Here is a 26,205-nt window from a genome sequence, read left to right as displayed (position 1 = left end):
GGAAGAACGTGCAAACTCCACAGACAGCTCCGGAGGAAAATAAATAACAGTTGAAGATGCTGAAATCTGAGACAAGAACAGGAATGTTGGGGGTGTGTAGGGAGTGGATGAGAAAGTGGGAGAACATAGAACTAGAGTGAACAGGTGATCAATGATCAGCGTAGTCTCGCTGTGCCAAAGGGCCTGTTTCAATGCTGGATCTTTTATTCAAGCAATCAATCAATTTCATTCTCTGGAGGTTATCGACACACCTAACAATCTGGTTGGTTTCATGGTTACCAGAATTAGACTCAAATTATTTTACGTTACAGATTTATTTAACTACTTGAAAATAAATGTCCTAGTTGCCATGGTGAGGTTCAAAATCACGTCTCTAGATCAACAGTTGAAATCCATTTGTTGCTAACCTGCTAGGATAAATGACTACGTAATCATACCCTTCAAGAAGGTGGCGCAGCGGTAGAGTTGCTGCCTTACAGCGCCGGGAGACCCGGGTTCGATCCCGAATGCGGGAGCTGTCTGTAAGGAGTTTGTACGTTCTCCCTCTGAGCGCGTGGGTTTTCTCCGGGTGCTCCGGTTTCCTCCCACACTCCAACGTTGTGAGTTAATTGGCTTCAATTTTAAAAAAAAATAGAAATTGCCCCTTGTGCGTAGGGCAGTGTTAGTGTGTGGGGATATCGCTGGTCGGCGTGGACTCGGTGGGCCGCAGGGCCTGTTTACCCACTGTATCTCTGAAGTCTAAAGAGCAGAGGGAAAATGAACTCAACAGTGGAAATTTGTATTGGCATTGGTCTGATAACTGAGATTTTAGATTTAGAGATACAGCGCAGAAACAGGCCCTTCGGCCCACCGGGTCCGCGCCGCCCAGCGATCCCCGCACACTAACACTATCCTACACCCACTAGGGACAATGTTTACATTTGCCCAGCCAATTAACCTACAAACCTGTACGCCTTTGGAGTGTGGGAGAAAAACGAAGATCTCGGAGAAAACCCACGCCGGTCACGCGGAGAACGTACAAACTCCGTACAGACGGCACCCGTAGTCAGGATCGAACCTGAGTCTCCGGCGCTGCATTCGCTGTAAGGCAGCAACTCTACCGCTGCGCCACCGTGCCGCCCGTCAAGTAAAGATGGAGCCAATAGATGGAGGGAAGAAGGTGTGTCCTGAATCTGGTAGTACGTTCCTTCATGTTTTTGTATCTTCTGCCTGGTGGGAGAGGGGAGAAGGGAGAATGACTGGGGTGTAAATGGTCCTTGATTATGCTGGCTGCTTTGCAGAAGCAGCGTGAAGAGTAGATGGAGTAAAGTGGGAGGGGGGTGGGGGAGATGGTTGCTGGTTTGCATCCGATACGGTGTAGACAAAGGGATGCATCTGTAAAAACTAGTAAGAGTCATTGGAAACATGCCAAACTTCCTTAGTCTCATATTTCAAGATAGAGGATCTTGAAATGTGAGTCTGCACTGGAATTACTGATTATCAAAAGCCAACTTGGTTCTCTCTCTGTAATTTCAATTATTTTCTTTTTTCAACTTTTTTTCCCAGTTACACTGAAACTGAGATGAGGAAAAACTTTTTCACCCAGAGAGTTGTGAATCTGTGGAATTCTCTGCCACAGAAGGCAGCGGAGGCCAATTCACTGGATGTTTTCAAGAGAGAGTTAGATTTTGCTCTTGGGGCTAAAGGAATCAAGGGATATGGGGGGGAAAAGCCGGAATGTGGGAACTGATTTTGGATGATCAGCCACGATCATATTGAATGGCGGTATTTATTCACAAAATGCTGGAGTAACTCAGCAGGTCAGGCAGCATCTCAGGAGAGAAGAAATGGGCGACGTTTCGGGTCGAGGCCCTTCTTCAGACTGATTTCATATTGAATGGCGGTGCTGCCTCGAAGGGCCGAATGGCCTACTCCTGCACCTATTTTCTATGTTTCTAAATACCATCAATGAGAAATGGAAAAACACTCTCTCCGTCAACGCTGCCCGACCTGCTGGGTATTTCCAGCAATATCTGCTATCACTTTCTCCATCCTGTATGTCACACAATTTGAGTCAAGAGTCAAGAGTGTTTTATTGTCAGATGTCCCAGATAGAACAATGAAATTCTTACTTGCAGCAGCACAACACAATATGTAAACATAGTGCACTGTAAACAATATGATAAACAAGAAGAAAAGTTCAGTGTGTGTATCTATGCACATATGTACATATACATACAAAGAAACTCTATCCCTAGTTGCAGTTGTATTGGGCCCTGGTGAGACCGCATCTGGAGTACTGTGTGCACTTTTGGTCTCCTAATTTGAGGAAAGACATCCTTGCTATTAAGGCCATGCAGCATAGGTTCATGAGGTTAATCCCTGGGCTGTCATATGAGGAAAGATTGGAAAGACTGGGCTTGTATTCACTGGAGTTTAGAAGGATGAGAGGGGATCTTATAGAGACGTATAAAATTATAAAAGAGCTGGACAAGCTAGATGCTGGAAAAATGTTCCCAATGTTGGGGGAGTCCAGAACCAGGGGCCACACAGTCTAAGAATAAAGGGGAGGCCATTTAAAACCGAGGTCAGAAGAAACATTTTCAGCCAGAGAGTTGTGAATTTGTGGAATTCTCTGCCACAGAAGGCAGTGGAGGCCAATTCATTGGATGAATTTAAAAGAGAGTTAGATAGAGCTCTAGGGGCTAGTGGAATAAATGGATTTGGGGAGAAGGCAGGCACGGGTTACTGATTGTGGATGATTAGCCATGATCACAATGAATGGCGGTGCTGGCTCAAAAGGCCAAATGGCCTCCTCGTGCTCCTATTTTCTATGTCTCTATGTTTCTAAGTCATTACAGGCTGGTGAACCTAACATTAACATTGGACACGTGTTGGAAAACCTCCGAGGGAGAGGGTGGCACGATGGCGCGGCAGTAGAGTCACTGCCTTACAGCGCCAGAGACCCGTAGTCGGGATCGAACCCGGGTCTCTGGCGCTGTAAGGTAGCAACTCTACCGCTGTCCCACCATGCCACGGTAGCGCAGCGGTAGAGTTGCTGCTTTACAGCGAATGCAGCGCCGGAGACTCAGGTTCGATCCTGACTACGGGTGCTGCACTGTAAGGAGTTTGTACGTTCTCCCCGTGACCTGCGTGGGTTTTCTCCGAGATCTTCGGTTTCCTCCCACACTCCAAAGACGTACAGGTATGTAGGTTAATTGGCTGGGTAAATGTAAAAATTGTCCCTAGTGGGTGTAGGATAGTGTTAATGTACGGGGATCACTGGGCGGCACGGACTTGGAGGGCCGAAAAGGCCTGTTTCCGGCTGTATATATATGATATGATATGATATGCCGGAGTTTGTACCTTCTCCCCGGTGACCTGCGTGGGTTTTCTCCAGAGGCCCTGGTTCAAGTCAAGTCAACTTTATTTGTCACATACATATACAAGACGTGCAGTGAAATGAAAGTGCAAACTACAAAACAGAATAGAAAAAAAAAAATGAACACAAAAAATAAATGAATACAGTAAATTAAATTTGTCCCTGGTGATATGAGTCCTGATGGCCTGTGGGAAGAAACTCCGTCTCATCCTCTCTGTTTTCACAGCGTGACAGCGGAGGCGTTTGCTGGGGTGGGTCCATTGCTGGGGTTGCAGGGTTCCCTCCCACACTCCAAAGACGCACACTTTTGTTGGTTGATTTGCTTGGTGCAATTGTAAATTGGCCCCAGGCGCGTGTGTGGGTCAGTGTTAGTGGGCGGACATCGCTGGTCGGCACCGACCCGGTGGGCCGAAGGGCCTGTTCCCACGCTGTATCTCACAACTAAACTAAACCAAGAGGATTACTCAAGAATTTAGAAAGCATGGACTGAACAAGGGCGGCCAGCACTGATTTGTTATGGCAAGGTCACGTCAGACTCGATTGAATGAATTTTCTTCAGGTAATAACAAGAACCAGATAACTCCTTTATCCGACATGGATTTCAGCAAGGCACGTAACAATGCCCCACATGGAAGATGTGAAATCGGCCTGAAGCCGAGACCAATAATTCATGGTCAACGGGGGTTTTAGTGATTGAAAGGTTGTACGCAGTGGGATTCCACAGGGCTCACTGTGTGAAATACACCGTGACATACCAAGAACACACAATGTCGGGATGAAATATAGGATGCTAAAATCACCAGTGTGGTTGCTAATGAGAAAGAAATCAAAATATTGCAGGAAGATGCCAATATCCTACGAGGTTAGCAATGCGGTTCTACACAGCGCGAGGCCAATCACATTGAATTGTCCAAGTTCATGCGATACCCCCCGCTTTTCCTCCCACCATCTCCCACCATCCTCATCACCCTCCTCCGCTCCACGCCCACCTTCCATCCTCGAGTCCCAAATTTCCCTATGACCCCATCTCTTTATAGACAATAGACAATAGGTGCAGGAGGAGGCCATTCGGCCCTTCGAGCCAGCACCGCCATTCAATGTGATCATGGCTGATCCCTCCCCTGTCCCATTCCGCCCATGTCCCCTCCCTCCGGCTTCACTCCTCTTCTCTGCTTCTCTTCTCTTCTCTGACATCCTTTTGTCTCCCTTTCACTTCCAGCCTTTGGTCGTTTACTTCGCTGATCTGCCCAATCGCCCACCATTCCCCCTGCAGCTTCCGCCTGACCCGCTGAGTTCCTCCAGCCTTTTGATTTTTGCTCGGGTTTCCGGCATCTGCAGATTCGTGCGTTTGTGTCAGTTAGACAATAGAGTCAGTGTCATAGACTGCGGGAACAAGCCCTTCGGCCCAACTTGCCCGCGCCAGCCAACATGTCCCATGTACACTAGTGCCAAACATAATGCCAAGTTCAACTGATATCTGCCTGCATGTAATCCATTATCCTCCGTTTCCTGGACACCTATATGCCTCTGTTAAAGACTATTAAACACCACGATCGTACCTGCTTCCACCACCACACCTGGTAGCGCATTCTAATTACCCACCATCTTCTGCATTAAAAACGTTCTCTGCACATCTCCTTTAAACTTTACCCCTCTCACATTAAAACTATGCCCTCTAGTCTTTGACATTTTCACCCAGGGAGAAAGGTTCTGACTGTCTACCCTATCTACGTCTCGCAACATTTTATATAGTTCCATCAGGTCGCCCCTCAATCTCCGTCAGAATGGGTCAGATAGTCTTTAGCTGATCTTGTTTCTGTGTTGTACCTTACATGTCATACTGGGCAATAATTTCCTCAGGGACTCTTAAGCTGCCGTTACTTAGGAATGAGGAAGAGGTTGCAGTGTTAGGAGCAGAAAACATCAAGCATGAATTTCTTGCCCAACGATCTGCAAAAGCAAGGCATCTAGTGAGGTCGTTGTCGTCAAGGACCCAGTGCTCCAAGTATCAGGCCCATTGCTTCAGAAGGCTTCATCAAAAGTGGCGGCGCGGTGGCGCAGCGGTAGATTTGCCGCCTCACAGCGCCAGAGGCCCGGGTTCGATCCTGACCACGGAGTTTGCACGTTCTCCCCGTGACCTGCGTGGGTTTTCTCCGGGAGCTCCGGTTTCGCCCAACACTCCAAAGACGAAGGTAGACACGCAATGCTGGAGTAACTCAGCGGGTCAGGCAGCATCTCAGGAGAGAAGGATTGGGTGACATTTCGGGACGAGACCCTTCTTCAGAGTCAGATAGAGCTCCGGGGGCTAGTGGAATCAAGGGATATGGGGAGAAGTTGGGCACAGGCTACTGATTGTGGATGTTCAGCCATGATCACAATGAATGGCGGTGCTGGCTCGAAAGGGCCAAATGGCCTCCTCCTGCACCTATTTTCCATGTTTCTCTGTTTCAGACTGCATGCTAATTGGCTTGGTAAAATTGTGAATTGTCCCGAGCGTGCGTGTAAGACGTTGTTAGTGTGCGGGGATCGCTGGTCGGCGCGGACACGGTGGGCCGAAGGACCTGTTTCCACACTGTATCTCTAAAGTAAACTAAAACTAAAAGGTCTCACTTACCTCCATCAAGATGATGTCCTTGGCGCACTGGCTCCGCACTTTGGGATGCTGGACTTTAAGTGCCACCGTCCTCCCGTCGTGCAATACTACTTTATGGACCTGTGCCCAGGACGCAGTGCCCAGTGGGGCTTCATCAAAGCTGGCAAACAGCTGGGTGATCTGTCAAAACACAAGCAGTCTCCGTTGGTTCCCATCCCTCTGAAGGTTCCCTGAGCTGAAACGTCAACCGTCCATTCCGCTCCACAGATGCTGCCTGACCCGCCGAGATCCCCTGGCAGTCACACCAACTGCCTTCCATTGACTTCATTTATACCTCACGATGCCTCGGCAAGGTCAGCAGCACAATCAAGGACCAGTCTCACCCTGGCCACTCCCTCTTCTCCCCTCTCCCATCGGGCAAAAGGTACAGAAGTGTGAAAACGCACACCTCCGGATTCAGGGACAGTTTCCTCCCAGCTGTCATCAGGCAACTGAATCATCCCACCACAACCAGAGAGCAGTGCTGAACTACTATCTACCTCATTGGTGACCCTCGGACTATCTTTGATCGGACTTTGCTGGCTTTACCTTGCACTAAACGTTATTCCCTTATCATGTATCTATACACCATAAATGGCTCGATTGTAACCATGTGTTGTCTTTCCGCTGACTGGCTAGCACGCAACAAAAGCCTTTCACTGTACCTTGGTACACGTGACGATAAACTAAGCTGAACTGAACTGTCTGATCCTGCAGTTCTTCCCAATCCTGTAACCTCGTGCAGGGAGTTGTCTGGAAAGCAAAGGTCACTGAGTAAAGTGACCATACTGGGCATGACATGTGACATGTGCACATGACAATAAACCAAACTGAACAGGGTGTTTTTCCCTCCGCAATCCAGCATCTGCAGCCTCTCGCTTCTCTGCTGTTTCTTTAAGATGCTGTAGTCCAGTCCAAAGATACTAGAGGAACAAGATAGACCACTCGACCCCAAAAACCGTAGTCTATCACGGCGCCATTTTAGTAGGCAGAAACTTGCAGAAACATTTTAAAAGAATAATAACGACAATCTATGAATTGATGGACGAAATATATTCTGCATTCTAATGGTATCATCACACATACTGTTCCCCCACAACACTGATTACACTGCGAGAGGCGGGTTTTGCCTGCTAAAATGGCGGCCGTCCCGCTCCTTTGCGCACTACACTTCAGCAAAGGCGATTTCGACTGAGTGGTTCATCTTGTTCCTCTAGTATCTTTGGTCCAGTCCAATGACGTCCAATGAGTACTGGAGGCACGGGAGATTGCGGGTCCTGGAATGTGAAGCAACAAGCAATCTGTTGGAGGGACTCAGTGGGTCGAGCAGCATCTGTGGATGGAAAGCGAACAGTAGCCATTTGGGTCAAAACTGCATCAATCCCGAATCTATGCTGGACCTCCCTCCCCCATGGGAGGTGCATGTACCTTCGTTGCACATGCTACAGGTCTTCACGAAGACAGCTCACCACCACCTTGTGAAGGACAATTAAGGATGGACAATAAATTCAATTGAATAATACAGCATGGAAATTGGTTCTATGGCCCACCGAGTCCATTCTGACCATTGGTCACACTAATTCTATGTTATCCCACTTTCCTCATTGACAGAGGCCAATTAACCTACAAACCTGTCTGAAGTCTGAAGACAATAGACAATAGACAATAGGTGCAGGAGTAGGCCATTCGGCCCTTCGAGCCAGCACCACCATTCAATGTGATCATGGCTGATCATTCTCAATCAGTACCCCGTTCCTGCCTTCTCCCCATACCCCCTGACTCCGCTATCCTTAAGAGCTCTATCTAGCTCTCTCTTGAATGCTTTCAGAGAATTGGCCTCCACTGCCTTCTGAGGCAGAGAATTCCACAGATTCACAACTCTCTGACTGAAAAGGTTTTTCCTCATCTCCGTTCTAAATGGCCTACCCCTTATTCTTAAACTGTGGCCCCTGGTTCTGGACTCCCCCAACATTGGGAACATGTTTCCTGCCTCTAACGTGTCCAACCCCTTAATAATCTTATATGTTTCGATAAGATCCCCTCTCATCCTTCTAAATTCCAGTGTATACAAGCCTAGTCGCTCCATTCTTTCAACATATGACAGTCCCGCCATTCCGGGAATTAACCTAGTAAACCTACGCTGCACGCCCTCAATAGCAAGAATATCCTTCCTCAAATTTGGAGACCAAAACTGCACACAGTACTCCAGGTGCGGTCTCACTAGGGCCCTGTACAACTGCAGAAGGAGGTTTCCGACCTGGAAACCTCACCTATTCCTTTTCTCCAGAGATGCTGCCTGACCCGTTGAGTTACTCCAGCGCTTTGTGTCTACCTTCGGTATAAACCAGCACCTGCAGTTCTTTTCCTACGCATTTAACCTGCAAGCCCGCAATCGTTAGCGACGCGGGTGGAAACCGGAGCACTCAGAGGAAACCCACGCGGTCACGGGGAGAACGTGCAAGTTCTACACAGGCAGCACCCGGTGTGAGGATTGAACCCGGGTCTCTGGCGCTGTGAGGCCACAGCAACTCTGCCCGCTGCGCCATTGCACAGATGTTTGTACCATCCGTATGTGAATAGACGCAAATCCAAAAACCTTTGTGTTAAAAAGTCCAAAACGTGAAGAACTGCTGCTCGGACAATCATGGGCATTGAACACTGCAGGAGTTTCAAACTTTCATGAGAGTTGGGAAGAGGAAGGGTCTCGACCCGAAACGTCACCCATTCCATCTCTCCTGAGATACTGCCTGGCCTGCTGAGTTACTCCAGCATTTTGTGAAATAAATACCTTCGATTTGTACCAGCATCTGCAGTAATTTTCTTACAAAAACTGTATATCGTTCTAAAGAAAAAAATCCCTCGAATAATATCCTATTCAAATTCACTGAAGAAAAAGCAGGTGAAAGAGTTATGAAAATTAATAAGGAAACAGGGGAAAAAAACAGACAGCTGGTCTCATTCTGACGTTACTCCAATGGGAGATAGAAGGATGTGTAATGGGACCAACTGTGTTATAGCAAAAGGCACAGGACTCATTATTTGTGTTCTCTCCTTTGTGCGATGCAACATGGAAACAAGCCTTTTAGCCCAACTTGTCCACGTCAACCATGTTGCCTACTGGAGCTGGTCCAGTTTGGCTGCATTTGCCCCATTATCCCTCGGAACCTTTTCTATCCATGTAGAGTCATAGAGTGATACAGTGGGGAAACAGGCCCTTCGGCCCAACTCGCCCACACCGGTAGGGTTGCCAACTTCCTCACTCCCAAATAAAGGGCAAGGTGACGTCACCGCCCTGCGCCACACATGACCTCACCCAGCCAACGGCCACGTGCTCCCGCTCCACCAATGGCAGCCACTCGGGCCGAGAGGCAGGTTGCTACCCAACCTCCGTTAGGCGGTGCCCGGGCCTACACTGTCCGGAACTACAGCAGCCCCCGGGCTAAAGTATCCGGGCCTACAGTGTCCGGGCTTAGAGTGTCTGGGCCTACAGTGTCCGGGCCTACTGTGTCCAGGCATACAGTGGTCCCGTATGGAACACAGCAATTTAGCCCAAAATAAGGGATGTCCCGGTTAATACGAGACAGTTGGCAATGCTACACACCAGGCAACAATGTGCCAGCTACACTAGTTCCACCTACCTCGGCTTGGTCCATGTCCCTCTAAACCTGTCCTATCCATGTACCTGTCCAACTGTTTCTTAAAAGATGGGATAGTCCCAGCATCAACTACCTCCTCTGCAGCTTGTTCCATACACCCGCCACCCTTTGTGTGAAAATACTGCCCCTTGGATTCCTATTCAATCTTTACCCCTTCACCCGCAGTCGAACCATCCGCAGACAGGGCGATCAAAGTCGCCGTGTCGGGGCGATCGAAGCCCCCGCGTCGGGGCGATCGAAGCCCCCGTGTCGGGGCGATCGAAGCCCCCGTGTCGGGGCGATCGAAGCCCCCGTGTCGGGGCGATCAAAGCTCCTGAGGCTTGGAGCTCCCGAGGTCGGTCTCTAGCAAAGGCCACCAACTCCACGATGTTAGGCCGCAGTGCGGACGGAGATAATATACGGAAAACAAATCGCACCTCCGTCGAGGTAAGAGATTTAAAAAAGTTTCCCCCAACACCCCCCCCCCACATAAAACAAGCTAAAGAACACTAAAACATACATTTAACACATACTAAAAAAAACAATAAAGTAGGAAGGGACAGACTGTTGGCGAGGCAGCCATTGCTGGCGCCACCTGGTGACTTAGTTTCGTTTAGAGATACATCATGGAAACGGGCCCTTTGGCCCACTGAGTCTGCATCAGCCAGCGATCACCTGTACACTGGTTCTATCCTACACACTAGGGACAATTTACACAAGCCAATTAACTTACAAACCTGCACGTCTTTGGAATGTGGGAAGAAAACGGAGCACCCGGAAAAATCCCACGTGGTCACAGGGAGAACATACAAACTCCGTACAGACAGCACCCGCAGTCAGGATTGAACCCGGGCCTCTGGTGCTGTGTGGCAGCAACATTACCGCTGTGCCATCTTATGATGGAGCGTGTTCTATCAGAGGGTGGTGGGTAGATGCCAGAGGGGTCAGTTGAGGAAGGTACTATAACAACATTTAAAAGACACTTGGACAGGTACACAATAGGTGCAGGAGTAGGCCATTCGGCCCTTCGAGCCAGCACCACCATTCAATGTGATCATGGCTGATCATTCTCAATCAGTACCCCGTTCCTACCTTCTCCCCATACCCCCTGACTCCGCTACTTTAAGAATAAGGGGTAGGCCATTTAGAACTGAGATGAGGAAAATCTTTTTCAGTCAGAGAGTTGTGAATCTGTGGAATTCTCTGCCTCAGAAGGCAGTGGAGGCCAATTCTCTGAATGCATTCAAGAGAGAGCTAGATAGATCTCTTAAGGATAGCGGAGTCAGGGGGTATGGGGAGAAGGCAGGAACGGGGTACTGATTGAGAATGTTCAGCCATGATCACATTGAACGCTCGAAGGGCCGAATGGCCTCCTCCTGCACCTATTGTCTATTGTCTATTGTCTATTGTATCCTTAAGAGCTCTATCTAGCTCTCTCTTGAATGCATGAAGTTGGGCCGATGGGCCTGTTTCCGCGCTGTATGGCCCCATGACTCTATCTGCTGGTTACAGGCAGCTACATAAATACTCGAGGAAAGGCTGATTGACGATTGATATCTCTGAAACGCAATTCACACTGCGTCCGTCACTGGCACGCCATGATAAACATGAGCACTGTTAACATCTGGTATAATTTGTAATTCTCAGATATCATTCAGCATGGGAAGCACGAGGAGAACCTGCCTTGAGGACAACCAACCCATAAACACCAAGCGCCACTTAATTTTGTGTGAACTTGAAATACTTTGAAAGTGTGTGGTACTAATTGCATAAATCGTAGCTTTAACGGTGTACTCTGCACTAATTAAAAAGCTGCAACTTAACCGCGGGATGCTGAGCAAAGAAAATAGAGGAGTAGAAGAAGGCTACAGATCTACAGATTTGTGCTGGGAGTTCACAAAGCAGCAGACAGCACAAGAACATTCGGAGTAGAACATTTGCTACGGTAATATTAATTGGTTTATTGCCTGTAAAACTGAGATACGTTTGAAGGGAGATTCAAATGCCGCATTGATAAGTATAAGATGGATCACAAGATATGAAACCCTTTAGCTTCTTTTCGAGGGCATGGCTTTAAGCTGAGAGGGGCAAAGTTTAAAGGAGACTAGACGAGCCGTGGACCCGTCGGGTCCAAACCTCTCCTGCGGGCCCGGCAACCCTCCCCCAACTGACAGCCCGTGGGCCCGTTGCCAGCCAGGGGCCGGGGGCGGGCGAGGGGAGGAGAGGGGGAAGGGGAAAGGGGAGAGGGAGCCACTCATCCCGACCCCAGGCGGCCATCGCGGAGGACAGCAGCAGGAGAGCGGCCGCAAGGCGTTGCCACATGTTCGTCCTGCCGGCGGCCATCTTCTTTGGCCTTCTCTCTGATGCTGCGCTGCACCACGGGAGGAAGGTCAGGCGCGGGGCACGCCAGGACGGATGCTGATCCTCCCCGGCAACCCTCCCACAACTGCGCACGCGCCGATCCGGCGGCCATCTTACCGTTGTGATGCAAGATGAACACGTAAGTCTTAGATCAACGGGTCCCAACTGAGCAGGCACGGCTGCCCGGCCCATTCACAGTATAAAATTTATAAAATGAATAACTTTTAAAATAGCAGAACAATTTGAACGAAACTTGCTACTGCACACCACAGACGAAATGTGAGTAATGTGCCCCTAACATTGTTGCGCTATCGTGTACCGTTTTGGCTGTATTTTGGGAACAACATAAATACATACAAGATGAGAGTTTTAGTAATATAATAGATAGATATGCAGGGCAACACATCTTGGAGAGTGGTGGGTGCCAGGAATGCACTGCCAGGGTTGGACACAGAGTCATGGAGCGACACAGTGTGGAAACAGGCCCTTCGGCCCAACTCGCTCACACCGACCAACATGTCACAGCTACACCAGTCCCACCTGCACGCATTTGGTCCATATCCAAACCTGTCCTATCCACGTACCTGTCTAATTGTTTCTTATATATTGGGATAGTCCTTGCTCAACTACCTCCTCTGGCAGCTTGTTCCATACACCCACCACCCTTTGTGTGAAAAGGTTACCCCTCAGATTCCTATTAAATCTTTTCCTTTTCATTTTAAACCAATGTCATCTGGTCCTCGATACAACAACTTCAGGCACGAGTCTCTGTGCATCTACCCGATCTATTCCTCTCATGATTTTATACACCTCAATAAGATCACCCCTCATCCTCCTGCGCTCCAAGGAATAGAGTCCCAGCCTACTCAACCTCTCCCTATGGCTCACACCCTCTAGTCCTGGCAACATCCTCGTAAATCTTCTCTGTACCCTTCCCAGCTGGCAGGAGAGGTAGTTATGATCAAGACACAAGAGGCTTTTAGTTAGGCTCCTTGATATAGACAATAGACAATAGGTGCAGGAGTAGGCCATTCGGCCCTTCGAGCCAGCACCGCCATTCACCGTGATCGTGGCTGATCATCCAGAATCAGTACCTCGTTCCTGCCCTCTCCCCATATCCCTTGACTCTGCTATCAATAAGAGCTCGATCTAACTCTCTCTTGAAAGCATCCAGAGAATTGGCCTCCACTGCCTTCTGAGGCAGAGAATTCCACAGATTCACAACTCTGAGTGAAAAGGTTTTTCCTCAGGCGGCACGGTAGCGCAGCGGTAGAGTTGCTGCTTTACAGCGAATGCAGCGCCGGAGACTCAGGTTCGATCCTGACTACGGGTAAGGAGTTTGTACGTTCTCCCCGTGATCTGCGTGGGTTTTCTCCGAGATCTTCGGTTTCCTCCCACACTCCAAAGACGTACAGGTATGTAGGTTAATTGGCTGGGTAAATGTAAAAATTGTCCCTAGTGTGTGTAGGATAATGTTAATAGTGTTAGTGTGCGGGGATCGCTGGGCGGCGTGGACTTGGTGGGCCGAAAAGGCCTGTTTCCGCGCTGTATATATATGATATGATCTCCATTCCAAATGGCCAACCCCTTATTCATGCATGGATAGGCATGGAAGACACACAAAAAGCAGGCCCTTTGGCCCAACTAATCCATACTGACCAAGATGCCGCCTCGAAGCTCTCTAATTTTCCTGCATTTGGACCATATTCCTCTAAAACCTTCAAATCTGTGTACTTGTCCAAGTATCTTTTAAGCGCTGTTATTTTATCTGTCTGATCGACAGCAATTTGTTCCATATACCCACCACCTTTTGAGTGAAAAAAAAGTGTCTCAATTTCCTATTAAATCTTTACCCTCTCAGCCTAAACCTATTACATGTCCTCTGGTTCTTGATTCCCCGACTCTGGGTAAAAGACTGTGCATTCAGTCTGTGTACATCAAGTTTTTAAACACCTCCATGAAATCACCCCTTATCCTCCCGCGCTCCAAGTCCTAGCCTGCTCAACTTATCACAATAGTTCAGGCCTTCGAGTCCTAGCAACATAAATCTTCACTGCACCCTTTCCTGCTTCATGTCTTCCCTATAACATGGTGACCAAAATGGAACATTCACCCTACTTACTCCCTATTTACAGCGCCAGAGACCCTGGTTCGATCCTGAATTTGGGTGCTGTCTGAACGGAGTTTGTACGTTCTCCCCGTAACCTGGGTGGGTTTTCTTCAGGTGCTCCAGTTTCCTCCCACACTCTAAAGATGTACAAGATTGGAGGTTAATTGGCTTCGGTAAAAATAGTAAATTGTCCCCAGTGCGTAGGATGGTGCTAATGTTCGGGGATCGCTGGTCGGCGCGGACGCGGTGGATCGAAGGGCCTGTTTCCGCGCTGTATCTCTAGACTGAATTAAACTAAGCATCCGGGTAAATGCTCCCGTTTTTGTCACTGGGTGGATGGATATCCTGCAATCCCCATCAATCCCCGACAACGTATAAAATTATAAAAAGACTGGACAAGCTAGGTGCAGGAAAAATGTTCCCAATGTTGGGGGGGGTCCAGAACCAGGGGCCACAGTCTAAGAATAAAAGAATAAAAAAGAATAAAACTGAGATGTGAAAAATCTTTTTCACCCAGAGAGTTGTGAATTTGTGGAATTATCTGCTACAGAAGGCAGTGGAGGCCAATTCACTGGATGAATTTAAAAAAGAGAGTTAGATAGAGCTCGAGGGGCAAGCGGAATCAAGGGATATGGGGAGAAGGCAGGCACGGGTTACTGATTGTGGATGATCAGCCGTGATCACAATGAAGGGCCAAATGGCCTCCTTCTGCACCTGTATTCTATGTTTCTATTTCACCATTGAAGGAGATTTGGCACCAGAAAGACATGCTTGTCAGAGCAAGTTGGAAGGCGTGATGGATTTAGTTCTACCCGCATCCCCACAGCAAAGGGAAAATAGATGGATTACATTTTCCCCTGTGGCCTGCATGCTTGTGTCAAATTATTGTAATGCAGGTAAAATGACAGAGATATGCAGCAGTAGATGGAAACAGTGAGATATGAAGGTGATGTGTGAGTCTGATGCTCCAGAGATATGAATGAAATTCCACCTGTCCTATCCAATCCAGACACTGATCAAATGTGTAGGAAGAAACTGCAGATGGTGGTTTAAACCGAAGATACGCAAAAAAGCTGGAGTGACTCCTTTTCTCCCGAGTCACTGTCTGACGCGCTGAGTTACTCCAGCTTTTTGTGTCTATCAGATACTGAACAAGTTGTGCGGACTGGGGGAATCAGACAAAGGAGAGGCAAAATTCTCATTTAATGTTAGTTTAGAGATACAACGCGGAAGCAGGCCCTTCGGCCCACCGAGTCCATGCCGTCCAGTGATCCCCGTACACTAACGCCTTCCTAGACACACTGGGGACAATCTACAAATTTTACCGAAGCCAATTAGCCGACAAACCTGTGCGTCTTTGGAGTGTGGGAGGAAACCGGAGCACCCGGAGAAAACGCGTGCGGGTCACGGGGAGAACGTACAAACTCCGCACAGACGGCACCCGTGGTCAGGATGGACTCCGGCGCTATAAGGCAGCAACTCTACCTCTGCGCCACCGTGCCGCCCATTCACAGGATGGTTTTGAGTTCTGCTGAAGGAAATACTGAATACAAATCGCCTTGACACCAATTAGGATTATTGGAATTAAGAAAAAAAGATGAAGAAAACAAAGTCATTTTGTTAAACTAGTTAAAGACCTCTGGTTAAATATTAATATTCCTGAAAATGCAATGTAAAAGAAATGAAATGAAAACTGAAAATTATTCACAGAAAAAAAACGCGCTCCTTAGCTTCAGTGGCTGAACTATCTTATCAACGCTGAGCAACGAGTGTGAATGTGGCGTTTAAAATTCATCCCTCACGGGCGGGAGGGGGTCATTTCTCAATTGTGAATATCGCTTTTTTTTTGTGTGGGGGAAAATGAGTTTTCTTAAGTGTTTGTAACTGCGTTCTCTCAAGCCCCTGGGGGTGCTGGACATACTCGCTCGCGCACAGCATGGATACAGGGCTTCCTTTGACACAGGCAAAGCATATGCAAGAGATAAGCGGAGGAAAATAGCAGCCTCACCACAATAACTGAGAATCATATTTCATGTGTCAGAAAACAAACCGAGTCCATTAACATTAAATCACCCGAAGCAACAATAGGAAGATTGCTGTCCAATGTTAGCTATTGATTTAAAAGGGGGTTGCTGATCTCTCGTTTCGGTTAGAAATTGGAAACAGTTTCCACAGATAGTCAATTACAATTTGGATAAAAGGTGCAATTATAGTTTAGCTTCTCAGTTTAGAGACAGAGCGCGGAAACAGGCCCTTCGGCCCATCGAGTCTGCACTGACCAGCGATCCCCGCATATTAACACTATCCTACACTCGCTAGGGACAATTTACAATTTTACCAATCAATAGACAATAGGTGCAGGAGTAGGCCATTCGGCCCTTCGAGCCAGCACCGCCATTCAATGTGATCATGGCTGATATCCTATTAACCTACACACCTGTACGTCTTTGGAGTGTAGGAGGAAACCCACGCGGTCACGGGGAGAACGTACAAACTCCGTACAGACAGCACCCGTAGTTAGGATTGAACCAGGGGCTCTGGTGATGTAAGGCAGCAACTCTACCTTGCGCCACCACGCCACCCTACATAGGCAGAGCATAATCAGACATGTGATATTTATCACAGACCCTCCTGCCTCTAACCACCCACTGATGTCAATGGTCACTGGAAACACCAATGCATCAGTAATGGTGGTTACAGTACCCAAAACCCTCTGCATCCCTGAAGCCCCTGTATCACTGAGGCCAAATATACTGGGGTGGTCCTAAAGCAAATTACCTCAGAGTATAAGAAAATAACTGCAGATGCTGGTACAAATCGATTTATTCACAAAATGCTGGAGTAACTCAGATACTGGAAATCTAAAATAAAACAGAAAAATGCTGGAATTATGAAGGTACAAGATCAAACCCAAAAGAGAAACGGCACGGTGGCGCAGCGGTAGAGTTGTTGCCCTACAGTATCAGAGACCCGGGTTCGATCCTGACTACAGGCGCCGTCTGTGTGGAGTTTGTACGTTCTCCCTGTGACCATGTGGGTTTTCTCCTGGTGCTCTGGATTCCTCCTACACTCTGAAGACGTACAGGGTTTGTAGGTTAATTGACCTCGGTAAAACAATTATAAATCGTTCCTATAAGAAAATAACTGCAGATGCTGGTACAAATCGATTTATTCACAAAATGCTGGAGTAACTCAGCAGGTCAGGCAGCATCTCGGGAGAGAAGGAATGGGTGACGTTTCGGGTCGAGACCCTTCTGCAGTCTGAAGAAGGGTCTCGACCCGAAACGTCACCCATTCCTTCTCTCCCGAGATGCTGCCTGACCTGCTGAGTTACTCCAGCATTTTATGAATAATATAAATCGTTCCTAGTGTGCAGGATAATGCTAGCGTACCAATCCGATCACTGGTCGGCACGGTCTCGGTGGGCTGGAAGGGCCTGTTTCCATGCTGTACCACAACAGTCGACAGTCTAAAGAAACAGAAATCAAAGGTGTACGAGGTTTATGAAAAAGACATTCTGAACTCCCTGAGAGATTTTCAGCACTCTTTGTTTGACGCCACCAGGCTGGTGAAATTAGATGTATTAGATGAAAATGTCGATGTTTATTTTATGGGGGATGTGTCCGAAATACAGCCAAAATGGTACAACGAGAGCCTTGTCTTTCTGCTGACTGGTTATCACGCAACAAAAGTTTTTAACTGTACCTTGGTACGGACATTGTGGGCAGAAGGGCCTGTCCCTCTGCTGTACTGATTGTATGTTTTATATTTCAGATCAACAACTGTTCCTTTCCAGCATCTGCACTTTTATTTGCTTTCCACAGAGAGATGAGATTATTGAACCCGTCCAGTCTGTCCATTTAATCTTCATAGAAAACATAGAAAATAGTTGCAGGAGTAGGCCATTCGGCCCTTCGAGCCAGCACAGTCATTCAATAGGCCATTTAGAACGGAGATGAGGAAAAGCTTTTCACCCAGAGAGTTGTGAATCCGTGGAATTCTCTGCCTCAGAAGGCAGTGGAGGTCAATTATCTGGATGCTTTCAAGAGAGAGCTGGATAGAGCTCTTAAAGATAGCTGAGCCAAGAGATATGGGGAGAAGGCAGGAACGGGGTATTGATTGTGGATGATCAGCCATGATCACAGTGATTGGAGGTGCTGGCTCGAAGGGCCGAATATCCTACTCCTGCACCTATTGTCTGTGGTCTATGATATGATCACGGCTGATCATCCAAAATCAGTACCCGGTTCCGGCTTTTTCCCCATATCCCTTGATTCCCTTAGCCCTTAGAGCTAAATCTAACTCTCTCTTGAAAACATCCAGTGAGTCGGCCTCCACTGCCTTCTGTGGCAGAGAATTCCACAGATTCACAACTCTCTGGGTGAAAAGGTTTTTCCTCATCTCAGTCCTAAACGGCCTGCCCCTTATTCTTAGGGGAAAGCTCTGAATAAAACACAAATTCTAATTTAGAGAGAAAGATCAAACGGAGAAGAGGTTTATGGGATGGGATGTTCTTAATCCTGAAATCTCCACTATTCCACCCTGGAAGATTACAACTGAAGAGCACCAATATTTTCTCTCTGGTCTCAGTGACTAGGAAGCATTGGGTTCCCTGAAGCATTTGACTTATCTGTGCTAAACCTGCAACCTTCATTTCTGCTTCAAAACAGATTAAAAAAAAGAAGGGGGAAGATTTGCATTTATATTGTAGCTTACTGTGTATCTGAGTGAATCTCGGAGTGCTCCATGTATAATGAATTACTGCGATCTACAGTGACTATTATGCAGGCAAACAGACCTCAGTCCTGCATTTTCCTGTGAATTAATCAGTGATGCATGCAATCAATTTATCTGTAGCTAACCCAACTGTGTTCAAATGCACGATATCCCAGGCACCTGCTCTCTTTCCAATTTTGACTCACATCTTCGGCGAAAATAAGTCATTACCAAATAAAAATGGAAATGCTGCCATTCCAATTTGCAAAATGATTTTTTTGTTTTGACTTCAATTTCCTTTCTTTCCTGCCAATTTTCTCCGCTTGCTCCGGGCACTTCCTCACACAAGTGTCTCCAGCCGAGCCCATTCCTCATGTGCGAGGATTATTAGGATAATCCAGAGGAATATCCACGGCCAAAGTCTTTCCTCCTCGGCAAAATGTGGGCACTTCGGAAGCGTTGAGGAGGAAGAGGGTTAATTGGTTGACTTTCGGGAGCAGGACGCTTTTTAGAAACATAGAAACATAGAAAATAGGTGCAGGAGGAGGCCATTTGGCCCTTAGAGCCAGCACCGCCATTCATTGTGATCATGGCTGATCATCCACAATCAGTAACCCGTGCCTGCCTTCTCCCCATATCCCTTGATTCCACTAGCCCTATCTAACTCTCTTTTAAATTAATCCAGTGAATTGGTCTCCACTGCCTTCTGTGGCAGAGAATTCCACAAATTCACAACTCTCTGGCTGAAAAAGTTTTTTCCCGCCTCAGTTTAAAATGGCCTCCCCTTTATTCTTAAACTGTGGCCCCTGGTTCTGGACTCCCCCAACATTGGGAACATTTTTCCTGCATCTAGCTTGTCCAGTCTTTTCATAATTTTATACATCTCCGTAAGATCCCCTCTCATCCTTGTAAACTCCAGTTAATACAACCCCAATCTCTCCAATCTTTCCTCATATGACAGTCCCGCCATTTTATGTGCCATCCCAACCCAGAAGATTAGCGGTCGAGTTGCTGCCTCACAACGCCAGAGACCCGGGTTCGATCCTGTCTACGGGTGCTGTGCCTGTGCGGAGTTTGCACGTTCTCCCCGTGACTCTGTGTGGGTTTTCTCCTGGCGCACCACCGGTTCCCTCCCACGCTCCAAAGTCTTACAGGTTTGTAGATGAATTGGCTTCGGGTAAAATTATAAATTGTCCCCAGTGTGTGTCGGATAATGTTAGCATACTGGGTAATCGCTTGGCAACGCAAATTCGGTGGGCCAAAGAGCCTGTTTCCACGCTGTATCTCTAAACTAAACTAAACCAAACTAAATATCTTCCAACCCAAAACATCCCTTCAGCCCACGATGCTTGGGCTACCCACAAGGCCAATCTAAGCTCAGCCCACCTATCTCCACAAGGTCAATTTGCCTCTATTTTCTGTCTGTTCATGTGTTTGTCGAAATTCTTCTTAAACATCGCTTGCTGAATCGGACCTTACTTTCGCTGCAGGTATCACAAAATGCTGGAGTAACTCAGCGGGTCAGGCAGCATCTCTGGAGAGAAGGAATGGGTGACATTTCGGGACGAGACCCTTCTTCAGACTGATGTCAGGGGAGGGGGCGGGACAAAGATAGGATGTCGTTGGAGACAGGAAGACAGTGGGAGAACTGGGAAGAGGGAGGGGAAACTGCAAGTAAGTCGGACCTCCAGGAAGGTGCAAGACACCGACAGAGGGAGGCAGCAACATCAAGCGTTGAGATTACGCCGGAAAGATCCGTCTATCGATTTCTCACCAATCCCTTCAAAGTTTAGTTTTTCATTTAGTTTAGTGATACAGCGAGAACGGAAACAGGCCCTTCAGCGCATCGAGTTCACGCCGACCAGCGATCCCCGCACGTTAACACTATCCTACACACACTAGGGACAGTTTTTACATTTACACCCAGCCAATTAACCTACAGAACTGTACGTCTTTGGAGTGTGGGAGGAAAGTGAAGATCTCGCAGAAAACCCACGCAGTTCACGGGGAGAACGTACAAACTCCGTACAGACAGCACCCGTAGTCGGGATCAAACCCAGGTCTCTAACGCTGTATAGGGCCACTTAGGCGATTTTTTAGGTGACTGCCGGCGACTGTCATAGTCGTGGCAGGTCGCTGAAATACTGGCGACTGGACCCCCCCTATGACAATGTCTACGACAAGCTACAACAACCTACCACCTAGTCGACATCAAGCTACGGCAAGCTACCGACAACCGGCGACCCAATCGTCGCGACTTAGGACGTCCACCTACGATCGCGCCTACGACAACCTATGACGACACCTATGACAACCTACCACCACACAGGCGACAACATACAACTGACGCCAACCTACGTCTACCCGCGACTAGCTATGACAAGCTACGACCCTGTCGGCGACAACTGAAGACAATTCACGTCATTTTGGCCTCCGTCTTTGACGCCGATACCTGTCGCCGGTTGACGTAGGTTGACCTAGGTAGTCACCAATGGAATTCACCGAAGTCAGCACCAGCGACAACCTAAGTCACCTGGCGACAACCTGGCGACAACCTACGACAGCGCCTACGCCAGGAGACGTCAAGCTACGACCATTGGCGTCAAACCAACAGTCGCCAAAAATCTTTAAACATCTCAAAATCCTGAGGCGACCGAAAAACGCTATGAGACTTTGGAGACGACTCACGACCATACAGGCGACACCCTAGTCGCCTGTAGCCGCCTAAACAATCGCCTGAGTGGGACAGGCCCTTAAGGCAGTAGCTCTACCGCTGAGCCCTGATTGTGTCTATGATTGTGAAATATCGTCATGGCTGTGGTTTGGGGAAGACAAAGGCAATACTTGGGGCCAGTGTGTTAGTCTGGTGTTAGATCTGCTCTCAGTCAGAGGAGGGGGACCTCAATGAAATGGTATGTGGGCCTGGACAAACGGCGGCAGGCGAAAGAGATATCTGCCTGAGATGGCTGCCTGCCCCTTTTCCGGGGTTACGTCCACGCCCGGGTGGTTTTAGCGAGGGACTACGCGTATTTAGAGAGGGACTACGCGCATTTAGAGATCGGTTACGCGCATTTAGAGAGGGACTACGCGCATTTAGAGAGGGACTACGCGCATTTAGAGAGGGACTACGCGCTCTCCTGGGGAGATCCAGGGGGGCGAAATGCATCCTTGACAAGGATTAGTAATCTAGTTGTTTAAGAGTGTACCATTTAAGGTTATTTAGTTTAGTTTAGCCGAGTCGGCACCGACCAGCGATCCCAGCACATCAACAATTTATACTTATACCAAGCCAATTAACCCAGAAATCTGTAGGTCTTTGGAGCGTGGGAGGAAACCCACGCAGGTCACGGGGAGAACGTGCAAACTCCGTACGGGCAGCACCCGTAGTCGGGATGGAACCCGGGTCTCCGGCGCTGCATTCGCTGTAAGGCAGCAACTCTACCGCCGCGCCACCGTGACCGCCCTTAACTTGTGTAGATTTTGTATTCCGGTGGTGGGTTTGTTTGGTATCGTTTTGTGTGGAAATGGTATCAGTGTAAAGATGCAGGAAGTCACAAGCAAGGGTCAGTAAGCGTTGTCACTTGCCCAGATGCTCAGGGCTGCAGTTTGTCCACTTGTCATGATCATTGAGCCCATAAATGTTGGAGAGATACAGAACTGCGTGACACTGCACACCGTTACAGCTTAAGCCGACACCAGAGAATTTATCTGAGTATTAAAGTGAGAGGCCGGTTATCGAGGGAGTGATTTATACAGTTTCTCTATTAGTGAAGGGACCATAAACAATTCTTCAAAGGATGCAGTACATCAGCGGGCATTAAAATGAAAGGCTGCAGTCTAGAGTAGATCATCCGGGCTGCCAAACAATGGGCTCAAAGGCCTTTATGGGTTCTCTTCAAAATCAAAATTTGTTATTACCTTTTTTAAATTTCCAACCTCTTCGTCTCACGATTAGGAAGGAACTGCAGATGCTCGTTTACACCGAAGATAGGTACGAAATGCTGGAGTAACTCGGCGGGTCTGGCAGCATCTCTGGGGAGAACGGATCGGTGACGTTTCGGGTCGAGACCCTTCTTCAGTCTGACCTCAGTCTGAATGTAAGACAGTCTGAAGAAGTGCTCTCGAGCCGAAACGCCACCCGTTCCTTCTCTTCTGAGATGCTGCCAGTCCTGCAGAGTTTATCTGGCATTTTTGATCTTATGAGTTGGGAGCAGAGAGTTGAAGACTGTCAAAGGGCAGAGAGCATCCAAAGCTTCACGGATGTAAGTGAGAAGGGATCAGACTAGGTTAGACTATACAATATTATAAGAAAATTACTGCAGATGCTGGTACAAATCGAAGATATTTATTCACAAAATGCTGGAATAACTCAGCGGGTCAGGCAGCATCTCAGGAGAGAAGGAATGGGTGACGTTTCGGGTCGAGACCCTTCGTCGAGAAACGTCACCCATTCCTTCTCTCCTGAGATGCTGCCTGACCCGCTGAGTTACTCCAGCATTTTGTAAATAATGCTGAAGAAGGCTCTTCAGACCCGTCTGAAGAAAGGTCTCGACCCGAAACGTCACCCATTCCTTCTCTCCTGAGATGCTGCCTGACCCGCTGAGTTACTCCAGCATTTTGTGAATACAATATTATATATAACATTGCCCTCCCTGGCCTGAATTGCCCCTAGCAGGTAGGTTAATATGAACTACTCCTCATGCATGGGGGAGTGGTGGAAACTGCAAGGAGTTGAGATCATGGGAAGATTAAAATGGGATTAGTGTGAATGAGTGCTTAATGGTCAGCAAGAACTCAATGGGCCCATGTAATCTATGATTCAGTAACATCAGGCTCACTGAATAAGGGGCTCGACCCGAGACGTCACCCATTCCTTCTCTCCAGAGATGCAGCCTGTCCCGCTGAGTTACTCCAGCATTATGTGTCTACCTTAGGCTCACAAGCTTCAGACCATAGAACCTCAGATCCTCCCAATCGAGTCCCACGGGGCGTTTGTCAGCACTGGGCCTGCACTCGCTGGAGTTCAGAAGAATGAGGGGGGGGTCCTCATTCAAACATACAGAATAGTGAAAGGACTGGAGAGAGTGGATGTGGAGAGCATGTTTCCACTGGTGGGAGAATCTAGGTCATAACCTCAGAATTAAAGAGCGTTCCTTTCGGAAGGAGACGAGGAGGAATTTATTTAGTCAGAGGGTGGTGAATCTGTGGAATTCATTGACACAGAAGGCTGTGGAGGCCAAGTCAGTGGATATTTCTAAGGCAGCGATAGATAGATTCTTGATTAGTGCGGGTTTCAGGGGTTATGGGGAGAAGGCAGGAGAGTGGGGTTTGGAGGGAGAGATGGATCAGCCATGATTGAATGGCGGAGTAGACTTGATGGGCCGAATGGCCTAATTCTGCCCCTATCACTTATGACCCGTGCCTCAGGCGAGTCCCTCCTTTCAGTCGACCCTCTGAGTATGTGTGGGGGAAGTGACGTGAGCAGGTAAATCCTATGTTCCGTGTGAGAGGGGCACTGGCACGGGGGGAGGGTTCAGGACGGCTGGCTTCACACAAGACCCCTGAAGCAACCGTTGATGCTTAAGAGGCCTCTGAAAATGGCCCAGCAAACCACTCAGTTCAAGGACAAAGCGCTGGGCAATAAATCCATGCCCTGAATGAATAAAAAGCAAAAAAGATTAATGACCGCCAGCCGACATTAATTCAGCTTCCCCCCAATGTGCCGGGCGCAGAGAGTCCTTCCAGCCATTTCCAGTCAGCACTTGAACAAACACTATTTTTTTTTAAAGTTAATAGAAAGCTAAAAAGGAATGCTGAAAAAATGGTTACGATATTTATCAATCCAGGCCAACAGCGACTCTACGACTGGTTTAAAAACACAGCATTAATTAGTCATAGGAGGGGGTGGCAGTGTCAACTCTCCCAAGGAACTATTTTTGAAGAAGAGCAGGGGAGGTCTTTCCAATGTCTTTGCTGAGACTTCTTCCTCAGTCAGCATTCAGGGAACAGGTTGCCTGGTGAACAACACGGCTGGTTGTGGGAGTTTGCTGTGCGTGGACTGTCCAGATGTGTCGTGTTTATTGTCGTTTACACGAGTAGAACCATTGAGTCATGCAGAGTCATGGAGTCGTGCAGCGCGGAAACAGGCCCTTCAGCCCACCTTGCCCGTGCCGACCAAGATGCCCCAACAACACGGCATGGTGTTGGCGCGGTGGTGCAGCGGTAGACTTTGCTGCCTTGCAGCGCCAGAGACCTGGGTTCGATCCTGACTACAGGTGCTGCATGTACGGAGTTTGTACGTTCTCCCCGTGACCTGCGTGGGTATTTTCTCCAAGATTCTCGGTTTCCTCCCAGGCTCCAAAGACGTACGGGTTTGTAGGTTAATTGGCTTTGTGTAAATGTAAAATTGCCCTTGGTGTGTGTAGGGTGGTGTTAATGTGCGGGGATCGCAGGTCGGTGCGGACTCGGTGGGTCGAAGGGCCTGTTTCCGCACTGCATCTCCAAACTAAACACTCGTCCCATCTGCCCACGTTTGTCCCATATCATTTTAAACCTTACGATGAGGCACAGGTAGAATGAAAAAAATACTGCAAAATCTAAAAGACTGTGAAAAGAACATGAGATTAGTGCAGAAACACAATTAGTTAACAAGCCCATGGCAGTATCAGAGGTGATCTGTAGTGTTCCGCTGCTGAGGCATGATTAGGGTTGTGCAGATCGATTCAAGAACTTGATGATCGTCGGCAAATAGATGTTTCTGAACATGTGGGACTTCAGACCACTAGACCTCCTGCCCGATGGATTTGCTGTACAATTCCTACATTACCACCGTAGCCACATTGCACATTGCCTGAAAGAAATGTGAAAAGAGCTATAGAAATGCAAGATGGGCACATAAAGCCAGAGTTACTCAGCGGGTCAGGCAGCATCCCTGGAGAAAAGGAAACGCTGACGTTTCGGGTCGAGACCCTTCTTCAGACTGAGAGTCAGGGGGAAAGGGATACGAGAGTTATATATGGGAAGGTGCATAGGACAAATGAGTGAAAGATATGTAAAAAGTTCCTCTGTCCCTCTCTTCCCCTCCTCCTTCCCAGATCTCCCTCTATCTTCCTGCCTCCACCTATATCCTTCCTTTGTCCCGCCCCCCTGACATCAGTCTGAAGAAGGGTCTCGACCCGAAACGTCACCCATTCCTTCTCTCCCGAGATGCTGCCTGACCTGCTGAGTTACTCCAGCATTTTGTGAATAAATGCCTTCGATTTGTACCAGCATCTGCAGTTATTTTCTTATACTAAAAAGCAACGATGATCAAGGAAAGCCCACAATGGTCCATTGTTGGCTGAGGGGAGGTGATAATGAGTTATACAGACAATGAAACTCAACAGGATGA

The 26,205-nt window shown here is 48.1% G+C and overlaps 1 protein-coding gene across 2 annotated transcripts in view; it reads right to left on the bottom strand.

Annotated features, from left to right (window-relative positions):
- adck1 (aarF domain containing kinase 1) overlaps positions 1-26,205 on the bottom strand; it is a 415,946-nt gene that overhangs the window by 204,111 nt on the left and 185,630 nt on the right. For both annotated transcript variants that reach the window (XM_078407231.1, XM_078407232.1), the window contains one exon: positions 5,976-6,134. In XM_078407231.1, coding sequence (XP_078263357.1) covers positions 5,976-6,134 — 159 coding nt within the window. The remainder of the gene's footprint in view (positions 1-5,975; positions 6,135-26,205) is intronic.

Source organism: Rhinoraja longicauda, chromosome 10 (assembly GCF_053455715.1).
Source record: "Rhinoraja longicauda isolate Sanriku21f chromosome 10, sRhiLon1.1, whole genome shotgun sequence".
In the NCBI taxonomy this organism is placed as follows: Eukaryota; Metazoa; Chordata; class Chondrichthyes; order Rajiformes; family Arhynchobatidae; genus Rhinoraja; species Rhinoraja longicauda.
This window is presented reverse-complemented; position numbering and strand designations above follow the sequence as displayed.